Source organism: Vanellus vanellus (genome assembly GCF_965231255.1).
Source record: "Vanellus vanellus genome assembly, chromosome: 4".
In the NCBI taxonomy this organism is placed as follows: domain Eukaryota; kingdom Metazoa; phylum Chordata; class Aves; order Charadriiformes; family Charadriidae; genus Vanellus; species Vanellus vanellus.
This window is the reverse complement of record NC_138909.1, coordinates 20,017,403-20,036,201: the sequence shown is the minus strand read 5'-3', so window position 1 is coordinate 20,036,201 and position 18,799 is coordinate 20,017,403. Positions and strand designations below refer to the sequence as shown.

At 41.7% G+C, this 18,799-nt stretch overlaps 3 protein-coding genes across 5 annotated transcripts in view; 2 read left to right on the top strand and 1 right to left on the bottom strand.

The window, feature by feature from the left end:
* LOC309670951 (kelch-like protein 8) overlaps positions 1-18,799 on the top strand; it is a gene marked incomplete at its 5' end in the record, with an annotated part of 421,963 nt that overhangs the window by 178,557 nt on the left and 224,607 nt on the right.
* On the bottom strand, positions 1,411-13,275 carry LOC309671646 (kelch-like protein 8; the record flags this gene model as incomplete). Of its 3 annotated transcripts, none has more annotated exons than XM_082482927.1 (9): positions 1,411-1,662; positions 2,112-2,313; positions 3,303-3,462; positions 4,024-4,192; positions 6,266-6,384; positions 7,590-7,726; positions 8,413-8,599; positions 11,170-11,718; positions 13,060-13,275. In XM_082482927.1, 9 exons carry the CDS (start codon positions 13,273-13,275, stop codon positions 1,539-1,541), a joined length of 1,863 nt encoding a protein of 620 aa, XP_082339053.1. In that variant the 3' UTR covers positions 1,411-1,538. The 3 variants fall into 3 exon arrangements, with proteins under 3 accessions (XP_082339053.1, XP_082339054.1, XP_082339055.1); XM_082482928.1 differs by having other exon boundaries at positions 11,170-11,490; XM_082482929.1 differs by lacking the exon at positions 11,170-11,718.
* The window catches only part of LOC309671216 (AF4/FMR2 family member 1-like), a gene marked incomplete at its 5' end in the record, with an annotated part of 38,371 nt that continues 36,907 nt past the window's right edge, over positions 17,336-18,799 (top strand). The window contains one exon of the mRNA XM_082482421.1: positions 17,336-17,350. Within this exon, the coding sequence (XP_082338547.1) occupies positions 17,336-17,350 (15 nt within the window). The remainder of the gene's footprint in view (positions 17,351-18,799) is intronic.

Genomic DNA, 18,799 nt, shown 5'->3' with positions numbered 1-18,799 from the left:
GGAATTATACTCTGCAGAAACCAAAAAAGACTCATTGTTTTAACCTTTCCCCACAATAGCATGCTCCAGTCATGCTAGAAACAAGGTGCTTTGAAGTACAAATGTTTTATTGCAATGTTTCATTATTTACAGTACCGTCCACTTTGTCCCAAAGTGCAAAGCCATTTGAAACAGAAAAGCTAAATGATAGTAACTCAACAGCGAAACGTGATTGTACCTTATGGTCGTACTGCCCTGCCTCTTCCCTGCTACTGCGTGCAGAGAAGTTTGCTGCTCTCCCTCGTCACTTGGAACAAACTTTGGTCACAAAGGATTGTCAGTTGTCGGTCTGTTCGCGGTGATGCAGGAACAGCAATGTTCAGTCTTTCCAGCTGGACGTTACTTGGAATACAGGGCTTCTGAATGCGTAACAACATAACTTTGTACACAACACTGTCAAGTTCATATTTCAATTTCTCGTGTAAGTACTGGTTTATTTCCAATTCTTTTTGTTGCTGATTCTCTTTGGCTTATAGAAGCTTTAAGTCATCTGTTTTGAGGCTTAACTATCTTAAAAGAGCCTGTACCTCTAGAATTACCACTGAGTTGCTACTGGCTACTGAAAATGGACATGTCATCTCCTAGAACTGCATTTAAAGGTCTTTACAGAATACTGCAACTTTTACCGTACGTTTCCATTTTGTATAAAAATGGTGACTCGGACACCTCTGAAGCTGACATTTTCACACACTGCCATCTTAAAGTAGGACAAATTACACTCGTTACTTCAGGAATGACCTCTCAACAGAAACTTGCCTTTGGGGGGGTAGTTACTACAAATTTTATTTGAAGACTTGAGAATCCCAGTATTCTAGTGGGTAAGCTCAGGTCAAGAATCTTTTCAGCTTTCTAACGAGTATATTAGCTTGAGAAAGTACATTGAAAGACAGGTTTCAGACCAAGTACCTGCTATTTCCACTGCTGCCAGCAGTCCCTTCGGACATGGGCAGTGAACTTCTCTGCTCCACTTCTCTTAGTGTGCAACAGGGATGTCGTTACCTTCTAAAACTTGAGACGCTTTGTGTTACAAAGCTCTTATACAATTAGGAAATGTTTAAGACTACATTCCCGAAAATAAGTTACATTAAATGGCACTCGAGTCCTTCAGAAAATGCGTAGCAGGGCTGTTGGGTAAGGCTCAGCAGTACTAACTGCTGCTCTCTCTCCTCACCCCATGCCTGGTTTACAGTTCAATAATGAGTCCCTGTACCAGTTGCCTCAAATGATTCTGAAATTACAGCTTCTCAGAAATGGGATGATTGCAGCTCTTGGCAGGTTTTCTCCTGTGAGTTATACTTTTATTCCATGTCTTCACAGACTTTTCCGTATCACTACTGATAGAAAGCCACCAAAAGCTTTACAGTTGCAGGAGGTAACATCTTCACAAAGAAAATGTATTGTTTGCATTTCTTAACCTACCATACAAAACACGGTGTTTAAAAGCTCCGCAGTGCCTCCCTTCCTATCGTTCCTCTGGAATTTGGAGGAGGCAGCAGAGCTCACATGCAGTCAACAACATTGCTGGATCCTTGGCCCACGTCCCGGATCTGGCTGCTGAGACAAGAGCACACAGCCACGCCTGCCCCTGCCCTGCAGTGTGACACAGGGCCGACGAGTTCCCACCTAAAGAAGATGGCAGAGGAAAAAAAAAAGAAAAATAAGTTCCTGTTCTTTCTGAGCAAGCGGAAAGTATTTCTTTTCTGTGTCTGAAATTCTATTATACAGCCTAGTTATATAGTCTGTGCAAAATATACCTTGCTAGTTTATGCTCATTATTTGTCTGGTAAATTTAGTGCAAAATCGGGTTGAAACAACCAGAAGAATGTAGATTCTTATTGAGCGAAGGGAAGAGAACAAAGGACGGAAAGAAGGAGGAGGAGGTAGTGCTCTAATATTTACAAGAAGAACCTAATGGCATAAGCAGCACTCCTGCATCGCTAGTCATGGATATTACTCAATTATTACCAGGAGACAATAGATAGACTCCTGCTGCGCACTACTTCTATTATGTTGCGTTTTCATATAGGCAGATTTCATTGGCCTATTAAGCCAAATAAAAAAATTTAAATTACCTATTCACTATGGGATCAAATGCTTCCACCGTGTTCAGGTACGCGTTGCCATTATGACCTCCAACTGCAAAAATTTTACCCATCAGGGTCGCTATGCCAACACCACCCCTCGGAGTTGTAAGCTCTGCTACGTATTCCCATTTGTTACTGCGTGGGTCAAACCGCTCCACTGAGCTCAGTGGAGAGTTGTCATCAAAGCCACCTGCAAAAAATCATCATATTATCAGTTTTTAGCCACTTCTAGTGCTGACGGATATCCAGGACTGGCGTTATCAGGCTATTCTCAGCATTCAGTGGGCTAGTGTCCAGCTATGTTTCTTTAAATGAATTTTACAAGCATCTAAGAATTAACCTAACAGCTCTCCCTCCTTTCACCATACAAGCATCACCAAGAATGTCAGTTTTCTTCTACTCAAGTTGCAAAGAGAGGGGAGATTTCTATTATTTTTCTCCTTGAATTCATCTTATGCATAGTTACAATGAAATGGCTTCTAATTTGGAATAGAAAAAAAAAACTAAGACCAGTAAAAGGATGGTCCTGATCTTATTTTGCACTTAAGCAAAACGCACTCTTGCGATGTTTTTGAATTACGGCATTGCTGAATACTTGAGTAGGAAAAAAATCCTCAAGTAAGACTTCAGTGATGTATTCCCCTTGCTGGGGCAGCTGTCAGAGCAGCGTTTTACTTGAAGCTTTTTAAATTGCTTATGATAATACACAAGGCAGAGCTCTAACTATGACTATGGCATACCTACCTGGCATCTTCCTCCCTTAGGAAAGCGGGTAAATGCAAGGTAGAGCGGAACACGACAGGCCTGGGACAACAGGCTGTGAAATAAGTGTAATCACTATGCAATAAAGCTACTGTTGTCTACACTCAGAACTAGCGCGCTTTAAAAGTGTGTGAATTTAAGAATCATTTTTCTAAAAGGAAACAACATTAGTGAGTCTCGAGAGGATTTTCTATATAGACATACTGTCCTGAACCCTGAAATGTGGGTTAGGAACTGCTTTTTATTTCCTCACTAATACACCTTCATTTAAGCATGCTCTGGTTCTGCTTGCTTGCTTCTCTTGCCCAAGAATGGAAAGTACAGGTCAGGTCTATCTGTTCCTCTGGCAACAGCCGCCTCTTCCAAATGCCAGTACTTGGCAGAAACAGCACTACAACATGCCGCATCTCTACTCACCAACAACGTACAAGCAGCCGTGGAGCTCACTGACACCGTTACCAGCTCTTCGCTGACCCATCTCTTTCACTTCTATCCACTTATCCAAATGGGGATCGTATTTCTCCACACTGGAAAGAGATGCTACACCATCATTGCCACCCACAGCGTAAACATGGTTCTGTTGTATAGAGAAAGATTATTTGTAATGAATATATTCTTACTCAGCTTTTCATAAGCAATGGTACATACACACAGTCCTAATTATTTACTTTTATTTAAGAATTCCAACAACAGACTTAATTATCTAACTTGTAAACGCTGTCTTCCTGTTAAAGAAGTTAAACAGTTAGGTAGTGTTGCAGATATTTTGCAGAGTATACACGGCGACGGGGGCATTAAAGTGCAGGTGCATTCAGTGCCTTTAAACATAATAACCATGACAAACCAGAGTCTTCGGAATGACACATGAAGCGTTAGCCTGATGTTGTTAGAAGGGTCCTGGTACTTGCTCCCAGTCCCTCAACTACTGTTGAAACAGGGAGCGCAGTTCCGTTTGATCTGAGTATTATCCTAAATATCCTCATCTTTTGCACAGCTCAGTAGGATTTTGATGACCAGAGGTGCTAAGACCTACCAGCTGCATTTTGTTCAAAATCCTGTGTTCTGCCTTGTAAAAGCAGATGGGAAAAGCAGTTCAGTTCCTCAGATGGCCTCAACTTGGGAGGAAACAGTCACTTACCACAAGGGCTACGGAGCCAACTCCTCCCCTGGGAGCGTTCATTGGGGCGACTGCACTCCATCGATCAGAATCAATGTCATATCTTTCCACATCGCTGAAGCAAGTGTTGTCATCTAAACCTCCTATTGCGTAAATGGGGCCACCAAGGGAGGCAAGAGCAATTCCTCTCCTAACAAAACCACAGGATCAACACCTCAGTGCAAGTCCTTAAGGAAAAGGAATGGGAAAGACACATCAAGTGCAATGTTACCTGACTGGTACCTGTTTCAAACTATGGGGGAAAAAGTAATGAAAATGTTAAAAGTGAAGTTTATAATAAATAATGACCAGTAACTGTGGCTGGCCCTCTGTACACCTGCATCAGTCTTGCAGCTTTATCCTGAAAGTCTTTCGTATGTTTGCATCCTCCCGTGAGAGGGGCTCTAGAGTTTTATCTTGACTTCACCTCAGCTTTCCCAGGCACCTCTACGTTATTGTGTGATCCATGAACAGGACTGTTGCAGCTAGAATATTTCTAGACTGCAAAAAGACAAAGCTCCTGTTTAAAGAATAAAGGCAGGGGGACGCAGAATACTGTTTTGACTGAATGTCACCCAAGACCCAAGTCTTCTAATTACACGCTTAGATATATGAGGTTAGCTTAGCTATGTGATTTCTTGGTACTGAATTTTACGCCTCCTATTTTGTTTTATTGAAGAACCACATTTTGTTTTATGGAGAACCAAAACCTGCTGGCTTTAACTTTGCTGGTATAGCTGCTGCTACAATCTGGGAATGATTTTTTTGGGGGGTGATATTAATACATATTAAAAGCAAGCCTGCGCTGGATATTAGATGAGTGAACTCTAGAAAGATTTAGTTACAATTTCTTCCATTCTCTTCTTTTTTATTAAGTCTGTGTTAAAATAGTTGTCAGATTTTTTTCTACTGAATCTACAATTATGAGAATACAATCAGTATTACAAAATGCAAAGTATGGTCTAGACTCATTAGAAGCATTAAGTTTCTGCTTTAAGTACCAAGACAGGTGATTCACCATTTCACTGAGAACATTCTTGCCTCATTACACAGAGGGCAGGTGCGAAGATACCAAGGCAGGAGCAAGGGATGCACAGTCTTTCTACAGAACACACACTGGGGAGATACCCTGACCTTATCTTGCATTGCCTCACCAGGTAACATAGATGGCATCAATGGTGGCAGTTTTTTCTCAACTAAGTATTCGGACACCATGTCCATGAATGGGAGGAATGGAGCGTAGCCAAGGCACAGCAGCCCTTCCATTTACCAAGGTACTGAGTAAGAAATGTCACAGAAATCTAGGGCTGATGTTTGCAGAGAATATGCCCTGTGGTGGTGGCAGTAGGGAGGAGTAAGAAGCTCCTTCTGGGAGTCTGGGTCTTTTACTTTGATTATGTCACAGCTACAAATAGCTTGAGGACTTAGCCGTGTTCAGTAGTTCACTCCTGCTTGTACATGATGCTTTTAGAAACAACAAATAACAAAACAGAATGTAGAATTCAAGAGGTTGATTTAAATGACAGCGGAAACAAAAAATTACCCATCTGTGACTCCTTAAAAGAATCCTAAATGTCAAAAGGCAAGAAAAAGCCTCAATCTGACTTTAAGTGTTTTAGTGCGTCTGGCCTTTTGTGGCAAAAACATAGGCAGCATGAAGGTTTCCTGGGCATGAAGAATTTCACTGTGCGTGTTCACTGGCAGTCATCTTGCTCATTCTTAAAAAGCGCAAAAAACCCACAGAAGTCTATCAGTTTCAAGTTCTTTATCGGGCATAGCAGAAATGCCCTAGATACGGGAATGTAAGCACAGCTGGAGTAGAAGAGCTCTCTGCTCCAGAAGCCAGGCCCCCAAGAAAGAAAAGAATAGTGACAAAAGAAAGCCAAAGTGTAAACGTAACCAATGTTACCAGCCAGGGCCTCTCCCTAGAGAGAGAGATATTATGCAGTTTTGCACTGAAATAGTATGTTACACACAACGTTGTGTTTCTGAAAATATGTGATGTATGCAAGTATGTGATGCAAATTTGTATTTGCTTTACAGCTAGTAAATAAAGGTGTTTGATAGCATAAAGCCCCAAAACAGGAAAAAAAAAAAAAACCAACCCAAAACTAAAAATAGCACAGTTTGGAAACCCAAATAAAGACAGGACAGACATGGTGTTTTTCAGCGTCAGCAAGAAATTATTTATCGCAGACTAGGACTTAAAATTTGGATCACGTACCTCTTTGTGTTCATTGATGCCTTCATCATCCACTTGTTTGTGAGAGGATCAAATACTTCCATGCTTCCTAAGTGTTCGTTTCCATCATGTCCACCTACTGCGTAGACTTTACCCGAAACACATATGCATCTTTTGATACAGAGATTGCTTGGCAACACTTCAGTTTTCATTTATGCAATATCCCTGCCTATGTGGAGATAACAAGCTCAAATAAAGGTTAAAGTCTTCAAATGTTTTCAATATCAAGATTTTAGTAAGTACAGACTTTATATTTTTATATGCTGTACTCAACCAGAGATCTGTTTCTAACTTGGACTTTTATACAAAGCTTGAGATATGTAGACAAAAAAATCTTCCCATCACTTGAGTACTGCAGGTCAGATCAGTTTTGGACATTTCTATCAGTCTCTCCAGATTTACGGGGGCGGGGGGGGGGGGGTGGGGAAATCTCTGTTCTGCTGCAGCAACACAGGAGCTACCGTTTACAAGGAGAAGTTGCATCATGGGTGCTAAGCTGCTCTGGATTGCACGGACCTGGTTTGAGAAGATGGAGACCCAAAAATAAAGGTAGGTCTGTTCTTGGAAGATTTACGGTCTTAGTGACTTGCCTGTATGGAGTTAAGTGTGAAGGGAGCTAGTATGAGTACTAGCAAATTCTCGGTGACTCTGCTGTGTAAGGCTATTTTTTTGTAAATGGGTTAAAAAAAAATTAAATCGCCTGTTAAGAGAAGAGGCTATGTACCGTTCATAGAATCATAGAATAGTTGGGGTTGGAAGGGACCTTTAAAAGGTCATCTAGTCCACCCCCCCTGCAATGAGCAGGGACATCTTCAACTAGACCAGGTTGCTCAGAGCCCTGTCCAACCTGACCCTGAGCGTTTCCAGGGATGGGGCATCTACAACCTCTCTGGGCAACCTGTTCCACCACCCTCATTGTAAAAAATGTCTCCTTATATCTGGTCTAAATCTTCCCTCTTTTAGTTTAAAACCATTACCCCTTGGCCTATTGCAACAGCCCCTATTAAAAAGTCTGTCCCCATCTTTCTTACAAGCTCCCTTTAAGTATTAAAAAGCTACAGTAAGGTCTCCCCAGAGCCTCTTGCAGGCTGAACCACCCCAACTCCCAGTTCACAGTAATATCTTTTCAGTAAGCATGCTCTCAGATTGTTTCAGAATCACAAACCCCTTCGTGGGGAAGAAGCCTTACTAAATTGAAGAATATCCAACAGGTAAGCCATTGGAAGACAGATTTATTTATTAAAAGTACCGATTCCACCAAAAGGAGCAAACAAGTGCCTTTAGAATAGCATTACTGACCTCCCACAGAGATCACACCCACGTGCCTTCTCCTGCTGTTCATTTCAGGGCCGAAGAACCAGTTGTTCTTACTGATAGAGTAACATTCAATGCTGCGAAATGGGTCACCAGATCCACCTCTACCACCGACACAAAACAACACACCTGAAGAAGACAAAACAGGTTTCCAGAAAAATAGCAGGAAGATGGGGGATAAAGTTGTACAGCAGAGTGAACTGAAACTTATGTAGTTCGGGAGAAGTCATATTTCACTTCAGGGGGCACAGTCATTGCCCTGCGTAACTGGGTGCTGGATTTTGCCTTTGCTTGGCATGCTGTTATGGCAATTAACTATCTATGCTGATGCAAAACCAATGCATATTTTAAATATGCTTTTTGTGATTTTTTGCTCAGGGAGATCAACATTGTTAAATATAAAAATGTAAAAATTCGGATTTGCAGTCTAATATTCATCACTCACTTTTGGTGTAGGTTAGCCAAAGAGTTTAAAAGTTAGCTCAACCTTCTCGTGCCAAAAGATAAGTGTCCACTGTTGTCGGTATAGCTGTGAGCATGCTGCCTGGTCACAAGATACTTAACAGTTCTAGCTTTAATACAGATAGAGCCAATCAGGATAAATAAATAATGCTTTAAAGAAAGCAAATGACAGCTAAAGTTCTGCTAGGACAATGCAGCACACTAGCTAATTACCAGAGAGGTACACAACGGCTTTCCCAGTTTTGCATTAAGTCATTAACAACCATTTCTACCAAGCTACCTAACCCTGCACAGACGCACCGCCTTTTCTCCACACCACTCCCTATGGGATAATCAGACACACATTTAATTACCAGCAGTCTGCTTCCTTGGTGTTGTGCGAATGGAGTACTCAAAGTCTGGCACTGCCCTGCTGCTCAGGTGAAGGTGGTAGTTTCTTGCTTCATCCAGCAAATCCCTACATTTTAGATTCTGCTTGACAATCTCTTCCTTTGCCACAACACCCATAAGGAAACAAATGGGCAAGAGAGGCAGCCGTACCTGACAGAAATGAACACAGTTGGAGTAACTGGCTGAACTGACTGAGTCTCACCATTTACAGTGACGCAAGCATAACAGATGGCAGCTTCTGAGCCAGCTGCCAGCCCCACGCTCTTCACTAAAAAGGGAGGCGTTCATACTTTTTTTCCAGAATAACAGCGATACGAACAGTTCTTTTTAGTGACAAACGTTTGCTACAACCCTTTGCATTTAAGCAGCGGTGGAGAACTGCCCCTTGGCCCAGGCTGAGCGGAGGAAGAAGTGCCGCTGCCTGTACTGCAACTGCACCTGCCTGATGTGATGCAGGCAGCATCCGTGACTGTACCAGGATAGCCCGTGTCAGGTTAGTCTGCTGAGGGGGTGAATTTTCAGCTCATTGCTATGCCAGTATAAGAGGGCTTTTGCTAGAATGGCTGATTTTCTTTGGGTGGCAAGTCAAAGAGGAAACACTATCAGCATGAACTAAGTGTCTGTCTATTAAGGAGGTATTGATAGTGCAGTAACACCTTTCTCTAGTGTGGACTTGACAGACTACAGGATTAAAAAAAAAACAATGTTGAGAGCTAATTGTTTCCTTCCCCAAATCCTTCCTGTGGTTCCCTAGCAGAGAGCTGGTGAGCAGGCTGAGGAAAGAAAGGCTCCTTCTGGGTAAGGCTATAGGTGGTCACTGCCCAGAGCAATCCCCAGCGACAGGGCACATCTGAAATAAGGTCAGCCTCTCCAAGGCTGCCTTGAAATGTCTTCCTCCCCACAGTCACTTATTTCAGCAAACCGTTCATTTGTCCATTTGAGAGAAACAGTGAGGAATATGAAGTACAATCGGGTGCAAAGGTGGGACAGGTGTTAGCAGGGGGGACTGAAGCAAACCAGCATCTGACTTCCTACGGTTTGGAATCGATGCTGTCAGGCGCCTCCCAGTTAGCTCAGCAGCAATTGTGAAGTCCAGTATCTCCAGTGCTTCTCAGAGCAGCAAAAGGGTGCTGTTACATGGCTGACACATGTCCCTGCCTTGAAGTAAGCAAGTGTTTCTACCAGTTCTTCCTTACCCGCTTGCTTTCAGTCCCACTTCTTCCTTTACTTTGGCCTGTCTTGGTTTTGGCCGATTAAAAGCACAGCCATAGCCCTGCTCATAGACTCATGAGGCAAGTGATGGGGTAAGAGCACAAGGCTGACAAATTCAGAACCTCATGATGACAGCGCAACCCCTAAGGCTGGTTATGATGTGGATAATAACTATCGCGAAGCCCAGGCATGTTTTCTGCTAGCAATAATGTCCAAATCACCTGATGGCTCCGTATACTCTGGCAAATAACCCGTATTTACAGGAAGGGGTTTACTTTTTCATTGTTTCATTCTAGACTGGTTACCATGAATAAAACAAAGATGTTAATCTCATCTACTTGTACACCTGGGTAATAATGAAGGTTTTTTTAAATCTCAAATTATATTGCCTATAAATTTAATTATAGTGTACTAAAGAAGGAATTTTTCTACCAAAACCATCATGCTAGTCTAGATGAAACTGAAAGTTTTGGGAAGACAGTTAATAAACAGTTGTGATCTTTTACCAGGAAAGGTGAAAAATGATGCATGAAGACAATGACAGCAGTATTCTAGTGGACCTCTCTTTACTCACATGATGCCAATATTAGCACTTCTGCTGAATGCAAAACATTCAAGCTGGAGTTCAGTGACAACTGAAATGGCACAGTTGATCCTACCTGCTAAGATTCACAGGGCATTTTGCAGTGCACAGCATGTACCACCCTCCTCCCCAGCACAGGTTCTCTATACCTGTCTCAAATACTGTATTTTAAATTCCCATAATCAACGCATACGGAGCTTGAATAACTGACGTACCTAACGCTTTGACAGGAGGAGGTCCGATGGGTGTTTAAATAAGTTCAGCTAAGTGACCTTTTGATACCCGTATGTGTTTCTTTCAGAAGCAGTGGACTCTCATCAAGTCTAGATCATTAAACTGCTAACTCCTACAGGTAACCAGCAGTGCTAGCCTAGTGAGCATTAAATGGTCTAGCATATGTTTCCTAGCCTGCTTATAGGGCTAACATGTCTTGGTCTTTTGTTAATTAAATATAGGAACATTCTAGAAGTAGCACAACTTGATATGACACATCTCCGTTACAGTTTTACTCTCCTAGACACGTAAAAAGCTCCTCAACAGCTTTGCTCTCTTTTCTTAAGTACAAACACTTACCAGCAAGGGAAGTGAGTGTTTCAGGCTGTAGTAGTATCAAACCAAGTGAAGTGATGGCTTTATGTACTCTACTATGTGTAAATCTAAGAATTTTCTGCTCTAACACAGATGCAGCTTTTTGTTGGCTCCCCACTCCCCAGCCACGAGCATGTAGTGAGTACTCATCTCACAAGAGAAACTGAAGAATATGACTTCTTCCTGATATTCTACTGTTAACTCACAACTGCGAATACCAGAGGAGGTGCCAACTGCCGAGAACAATTTTCATCATGAGATCTACCCAAGGACAAACAGTTGATTAGACAACAAAACCAGTGACAAGACAGGCACACGGCGCCTCAGCCTGCCCTACCTGTGCAAGTATTTCATCCAGCCACGTCGCATGATGCTGTGGATTGGCTAGCAGCCACTTGATAGCAGCGTTGTAAACTTGCTTTTCGTTTTCAATATTCAGGTCACTGGAGGACAGGAGTTTATGGAGGTGCTGTGGTGACACACTCACAAAGTCTTCGCACTCCACCACTTCTGTAAAGTGTTCGCAAGCATACTGATCAGCCATGTCCATCAAGTCAATGCGGTTGTGACTCTCCGCAAATGCCCTGACTGCCAGGCAGTTGGAGGGATGGAAGTGCAGCTTCATGTATTCACAGCACGCCTTTGCTACCAGTTCCACCTGAAGAATGCAAGCAGCGTACAAGAGAGGCTGGACGTTATCCACTGTCAGAGTAATCCGGGAGGAGTACACAAACTTCACCAGGTCTTCTATTGCATCACCATCAAAGTCCCTGATCTCGATCAATGTCTGCTTGGCTTCAGCCATTTCCGAAAGAAACATGGCTCTAAAGTAAGGTATAACACAAGCTAGCACCAGTTTGTGGCAGGAGATAAGCTTTGGACCAACCTGAAAAAAAAGAAGAAAATAACCCTCAGTCTTTCACTGGAATGTCAGTTTTGGCTACGATAGGACGGACAGTTAAGCCGAAATAAGAATCCTGAACTCAATATGCATTGAGCTACTGTATTTTGTTCAAGCAAAATAACTCCATCTGCCCTGTACTTCTGACATCAGATCAACGTATCCCAAGCAGGTCTGAGTTGTAACTTGGTCAACAGAGTAGGGCAAGGCCGTAACACAAAGAAGCAATAGCACTGATGCACTGAACTTGCTTTTCTTTAAGAGGCGTGTCCTATTTCTTAAATGAAACATCCTTAGGAACCTTCTAGATGCATCTTGGAGACAGGAGGAGACTGCCAGGCACTTGTTTCTTTTATGTGTATTTCAGAGACTTTGCAGGGCGGGGAGGGCGTAAATTGTAAAGCGACATTTTTAGACAACCTAATTTAAACCTCTGGACTTTTACTAATGTTGAGGAATTTATAATTCTCTATATTAGCAGCAAATTCATGTAAAACGGCAGTAATAACAGGTATTACAGGGATTATTAAAAGTTACCAATCACTTCAAGATTTTTAGCAGTTGTTCAGCCACAAAAGATAGAGTATTCCCCATAAAGAGGAGGTATTTTTCAAAATTCTGATCAGAAAGCACAAAACAAGCTTTTCACTTATAAAATTCTAGAATTCAACTATGTTAAGAGAATGTAGGTAGTGAAGGTAAAGGAACAATCCACTACTTATTTGCGTTACAGGAGTGCTTTCTTACAGCCTTTGTCATTCATCAGTCTGCGCTAACAAAGGGATGGCTGAGTTAAGCAACCGGTACTCCTGGCAGACTCAAATTACATGTTCATTCTCAGATGAAGGCGTTAAAGTGAGCGGTCTTGCAATGTAAAAATAAAAAAAGGGTGGGATATTAAATTATAAAGGATAATTTGGAGTTTTTTCTATCTCTGATTCAACACACAATTTCTCTACCCTTTTTAAAAGTGTGTGTTATCAACACAAGTGTAACCTGCCTGGTGAGCAGTAAGTCGAGGCTACAAGGAGCTGAAATTGCACAGTTACATACTGATCAACTGTGGGAACCTGCTTAGAAGGCAATTTGGGTGAGGTCGAAGTCATGCACGTCCTCTCTTGGACTGTTAGCATCTTAAATGTTTACATTTCTGTTGTAAACTTCCTAAATAAAAAAAAAATACAAACACCTAGATAGAGATGCTTCAGATCCAACAGGTATTCTATGCTTTCCATACCCCTGCCCAAATTCACAGCCACCTCCAGCATACGTATTCATAGCTTAATCTTCAGGCTGTTAAATGCAATGGATGTGTGACAATATCTCCTTTAGTGTAACATCGCAGAGCTCTCCAGCTTCAAAGAACTGAAGGAGAGAGCTGTGAAAATCCTTCCAAGCCTCATTTGCTTCAAATACAAAGATGTCATCTTCACCATCACTGTTGGAAGACCTAGGCTGCTGCTGCTGCTGCTGTTGCTGCCGCCTTTTTCCCTTTATCAGATGTTGTTTTGCCTGCTCTGGAACCATGGATTCTGAAGCCATTGGCTGTTTCTTCTTGCACTGTGTCAATCTTCAAAAATTCATGCCAAGACAAAATCCAGCCCATCAGGAGTCAAATCCTAAAATGCAGTTAAATTCTGTTCATGTTCCTGTTCGGAAAAAAAAAAACAAAACCCAACACAAAAAATGATGAGACATTAGGTACTGGTAGTACCTAACAATTTGATTACATGTTATAAATACTACCTATAACCTTACTTGGGGAAGGTGGGAGGAGAAAGCAGGGAAAAAAGACCCACAGTCAAGAACCCTACGCAGGTACCTTTATGAAAAGCCATTGTTTGTGAACTTGTTGCCCACGCTTCTTGAAAAAAAGACAAGAAAAAGAAAAGGCAAGGATGTATCCTCCAACATTCCTGATCTCACTGCTGTGGATGGCAGAGGAACAAAAGCGACACGGCCCACACACAACCGTGTTTCTTTGGTCCTTAAATAGCATCTCTCATCACTGCTGCCATAGACAAACTATTGATCTGACCCCGATGGGTATTTTGTACATACTTATTACTCAGCTTTCCTCGGTCTCTTAAAAAGCTAAAGCAATCCTTAAGTGTTTTATGCATTTATGCAAATGTAAGCAAAATATAAAAAGCTTCTACACAATTAGAGAACAAGAATTTACACTTACAGAAAAATCTTGGAATGAAAATTATTTCCTTTTATCTAGCAACCTTATTAATCCAACAGATTGATAATTAAAGCATGACAATGAGGAGCAAGTTTGCTCCTGCTTGCTAGCTTTTATTTTATACTGTTTACCCAGCTTAGCTGAAGATATTTAAGGTGTCTAAGTTTTATACAGCTCGGACTAAAGGAATTGTAGCCATACTAACATCATAGCCTTCCCAGGGCTGAAAGACAAATCAGGGATACCACAGACAATGGGGAGAAGGTTTTTTCTGCTTCTGCCACTCGAGTATTTTACTCTTCCTGCTACTGTGAGCTTCAGTTAGGTTAAGATTTAAGTCCAGCTTTTTATTTGGAAAAAAAAAACAACCAAACTTAAGCATTAGGGGAAGAGCAAATATTTTTCCAGTTCAGTAGCATATTTTAAGTTTCAGCTCTGTGTGCCTAGAACTCATGAAAGCCACCTCAGTGAGATTTAGGCCATGCATCCACACGTTTTGTGGAAGATTATGAAGTCCACAAGAAAAAATGAAATACTGTTTGAAAGCATGGAGTTACTGATCCAGCTTACAAGCAGGAGTTCTGTTAGATTTTGGCAAGGAAAGCAAATGGATTTGTAAGGTTTTAAGACAAAGTCTCTGGAGACGGTATTTAGTAGCGTGTTCCTCTCTTACGCTGGCTACGAAACTTTGGTTTTCATGTTTTCTGGTTAATTTATTATGCATTCATTCTTCGTTTTATGCTAAGAGTTGATGATTGCTGTAGTTCAGTGATTTCTGCTCATGGACTCTGGTGTTGGAGGAAGTGGACTGGCTGAAGTAACAAAAAAATTATTCTACAATAAAAATGTAAGTCACATGTCTAGGAGCAGACTTGACTTTCTTCTGGGATATTTGGAAAGCGTCCATGCTAAATTTAGAACTCCTCAGGCATCGGTACTGGAGAAAAAGCAGGAAGTCATACTCATTTCTGCTGTAGGTCACAGGGTTGTTGCCAGCTCCTCGTCCTGTGCAGTGACAAGGCTGTTGGCTGCACTGGGCCAGGCAGGTTAAAGTAATATCACACGTGCCTAGAATATTCACTGATGGTGCTGTAAGCAAGGTAAGTATTCTTCCTTCAAAAGATACCTAAGAGAAAGATCTTACTTATTCCAAAATCACAAACTAGTTCACAGATATTACGGATCACAGGATATTTACATAGTTTATAAGAAGGAATACCTTTTCCTGCTGAAAACTTAATTTCTACTATGCCAGATTTGACAAATTCCTATACTAAGATGCTTTTATAGTTAGCTAGGGGGAAAAATCTTGATATTTTGGTTCTCTTAACTTCAAATTAATCCTCAACTACTGGTATTCACCACCTTTGCTTTGTTTAACATTCCCTTTGAAGAAGTCACTATTATCATTGAGATATAAGCTTCCGAGACAACCTACTTAAGTTACAAAAGTGAACATAAAAAAGCAAGAGGAAAAATGAGAAAGGTTGAAATGCTGTACAAGGGTTTTGAAAAGCACCATGTATTATTCATTCAGAGGTCAGATATAGCATCTTTAGCCTACACTTCCAGGGAACTCTTGCTTGTTTTGGTCCTTAACTGACAGTCTCACTTCACCGCTCCCTAGCTACTCACACTTAACGGTATTTTTACAGCCGAGTAGAAATGCTGCTTACAGATAGAACTGCCACTGACTACTAAATGATAGTTTGCAGCTCCCAAGTCGTAAGGTTTTCCACCTGGCATACATGCTACATTTATCCTTGTACTTTAAGTGCAACTGCACATACGCTTTCCAAAACTATTCTGTGTCTCAACGTGAAAGAGGCTGATGGTGTATGTTTTACCTATTCTGGGTATGCCATTGTAAACACCAACACAAAACCCACACAATAAGTCTTAAGATAAATCAGTGCTGTTGGGGTGACTTGTTGTGTGTGTTTTAAATCAACTGAGCAATAACACAAAATTCAAACATAACTGCTTTTAAGCAGTTTTTTCAAAACCAAGTCATCGCTTTCTTTTGTTTCTAATCTTTTAGCTACAAGCAATTAAAAAAACCCCGATCTGTAGTTCAGAGTACAGAGGCAAAAACAGTGCCTGGAACTAGGTTCGTGCATGCATGGAGTATCATGACACAATCTTGCCTATTTGTGTGCTTTCTAGGGAAAATGAAACTTGCTGGTAGCAAAACATACTTTGATTGCATTGGAGGTTTTCTTTGTGTCTTTTTGAAAATCTAAAATACCCCATTCATAAAGTTTTAAAAATTATTATTTTCAAGTTATGCAAGTATCAGGTGCAGTATAAGAGTCACTTCAGATTTGCTGGAATCTGTAGGAATTCATCAATTAATCTCTCTGAAGTAACTTCCTCAACTGCATTTTCCCAGAAGGAAGATGAGTATAGCAGTGCTGCCTGAAATGACTCTGAATTGTGTGTCCTTCCCCACTTCATTATCTGGGCAATGCACTTGCATTATCAGAGGTTTCCAAAGTGTTGTACCTACAGTAGATGTTAAATGGAAGCACACAACTTCTTTGTCAAAAAAACCCTGAATCAAAATAAAACAGCTCCCCCCCAAAAAAACTCAAAATATATGGTACATCTTTTTTTCTTTTTTTTTTATTTAAGCTTCCGCAGGTAGAGATTTCTTCTTGGCTGAGGTCATTAGTAGTGAGGAAAAAGGAAGTGGGTGATTTTTTTTTGTGCAACTACCTAGGTGGGGAGAGGGTGGATGTGGGATTTAGGTCATGCTGGTCTGAGCTGTTACGTTGAAGTTACATTGAACAAAAAGGTTTGAGTGAAGTCCTTTTCAGACAACTTCAGTTGTACCTAAGAGTACTTCAGGCATATTGCCTTGTAGCACTGTCTTAACTTTGAGATGATAGGTCTTTGCAAAAACATTACTTGGCCTTCATGATCCAGTTGTGCGGGTTGGTGAACTGGAAAAACATATATATTGCAAAAATTATAAAAAGGAGAGAATGTGGCAGCATCTCACTGTTTTAAGAGCATGTTGCTTGTTCTTTAGTGACTGAGAGGCTTAGAAGTCTTATTAATAGTAGTCTCTGCGTTTTTCTGTAGTCAAAATTTATTTAATGGCTTTGACTTTGTTTATCTAGCTTTTTGGCCCAAAAACCTTAAAACCAAAGTTATCCTTGACATTGTGAAACATCTGTTATGCCAATTAAGTCGTGAATCCTCATCAAAAAGATACCTGAAAAAGTCTTTATGACCTTTTTAAACCCCTTCTCTTTGCTTTTTAAGCTTGCAAGTAAGGAAGTCATCTGTTAAATTAGCCTTGCAAAACTTATTATGGAAATTCATCAGTCCAGATTCTGCTCCCATCATATGTTATTGTTTGAGAATAATTTTCAATTTGCCCCTTAAATTACTGGCCATGTAACGGGCATGAACCATGTTAAGGTCTGTGTCTAGCTGTTCCCTCGGATTTTTCTGGATAAGCGCTGCAAATTACAAAGGCAGCAGTTTCTTCAGCCTGCTGTCTTAAAGTAGTTTTCTGTCTTTCTGAATGAGATTTCTTTCCAAGTTACATCCATTTATTTAGCCTCTCCGGAGTCTGCGGGCCTGCATCAGTGGAGGAACTGGGCTGGAGTCTTAGGTCAGATGTGAGTACCTGCTTGCAGCTGGACATGTGCGGCTGGCTCTGGTGGTGCTTCTGCTAGAGGAGATGGTAAATGGAGAAGCATGCTGCCCTGCAGACCTGTTATTGAAGCGCAGCATCAGTTTGGGTAGGAATGTTGGCATTAAAAAGCAAAACGAAAACAAAAACCCAGGGACTCAACGGTTCTGGATGTCCCGTGATTGCGCTTGGCCTTGGCCGTCAAAACGTTTTGTGAGTGGCACTTGGAGGCGTCTGCATCATTCCCAAACCGACAGTGAGTATGAAGGTGGCATGAGGAAATCCTAGCTGGAGATTGTGCAGATGTCAGTGTCAGCCAGCAAATATGCACAGGGCTTAAATCGAGTTGTCTGTGGGGAGTACGATGTACTGTTCCCTGTAAAGGCTGTCAAACTGCTAGCGGGGATAGACAGCAACATGTAATATTCGATCTTCTATGCCCACAGTCCTCAGTGGAGCTGATCTCGTTTCAGTATTTCTTTGGCTTTATGGCTTTTTAACTCTTCTTCTTTGACCAACGTTGTATTTCTCCTTAAACTCTTCTCTTCAAAGTGGCAAGGACAGCCCTTGCTGCTGGGTGGCAGTTGTGGTTTAATGGTAGTTTACAGGCTGAAATACAGCTGACATGTGACTTGTAGGGAAAAAAAAAAAAAAAGGAGGAGGGGGGCAAAACATTACTCAGGGTGCAGAAAAGCCCAACTCCTTCAGGCGCTGGACGGTTAGCTTTGTAAGAGTCACTGCAGCTGGGACAGAGTGAAAGGGTGCACGCCCGTCCTCTCCAGGGCCAGCGGGTTTGGGGCACAAGGACTGATGGGCTGCAGTGGCAACTTACGGTAGAAATGACAGTTGCACACCTACCCAAGAGACAGGAGGGCTCCCTGGTGCAGTCAAATGGCCCTGACCAGTTTTGTTGTGGTTTTGGCACTGAAAAGAAATTTTCTGTGCGTGTCCTGAACAGTCTGTGATTTTAATCTCTCGAGCAAACGTTTCACCGTGTATTTGATATGGGTGTTGCAAGTCCATTTGTGGGCAGCAGTTTTGTTTGCCTATTGCACACTTTCCTGCTGGTGAAAGCGTCATTCAGTTTTTCAGTCTTAGGGTGCCGCAGGATGGCAGAACAGAGACTAAAGATGCCTGAAAACCTGTCCTCTTCAGGGAGAGACTCTAGTAGGGGCATGGGCTTCCTAGCGTGTCCTAACTCAGTGGCTGTGGGAATAAACTGCTGGGCAAAG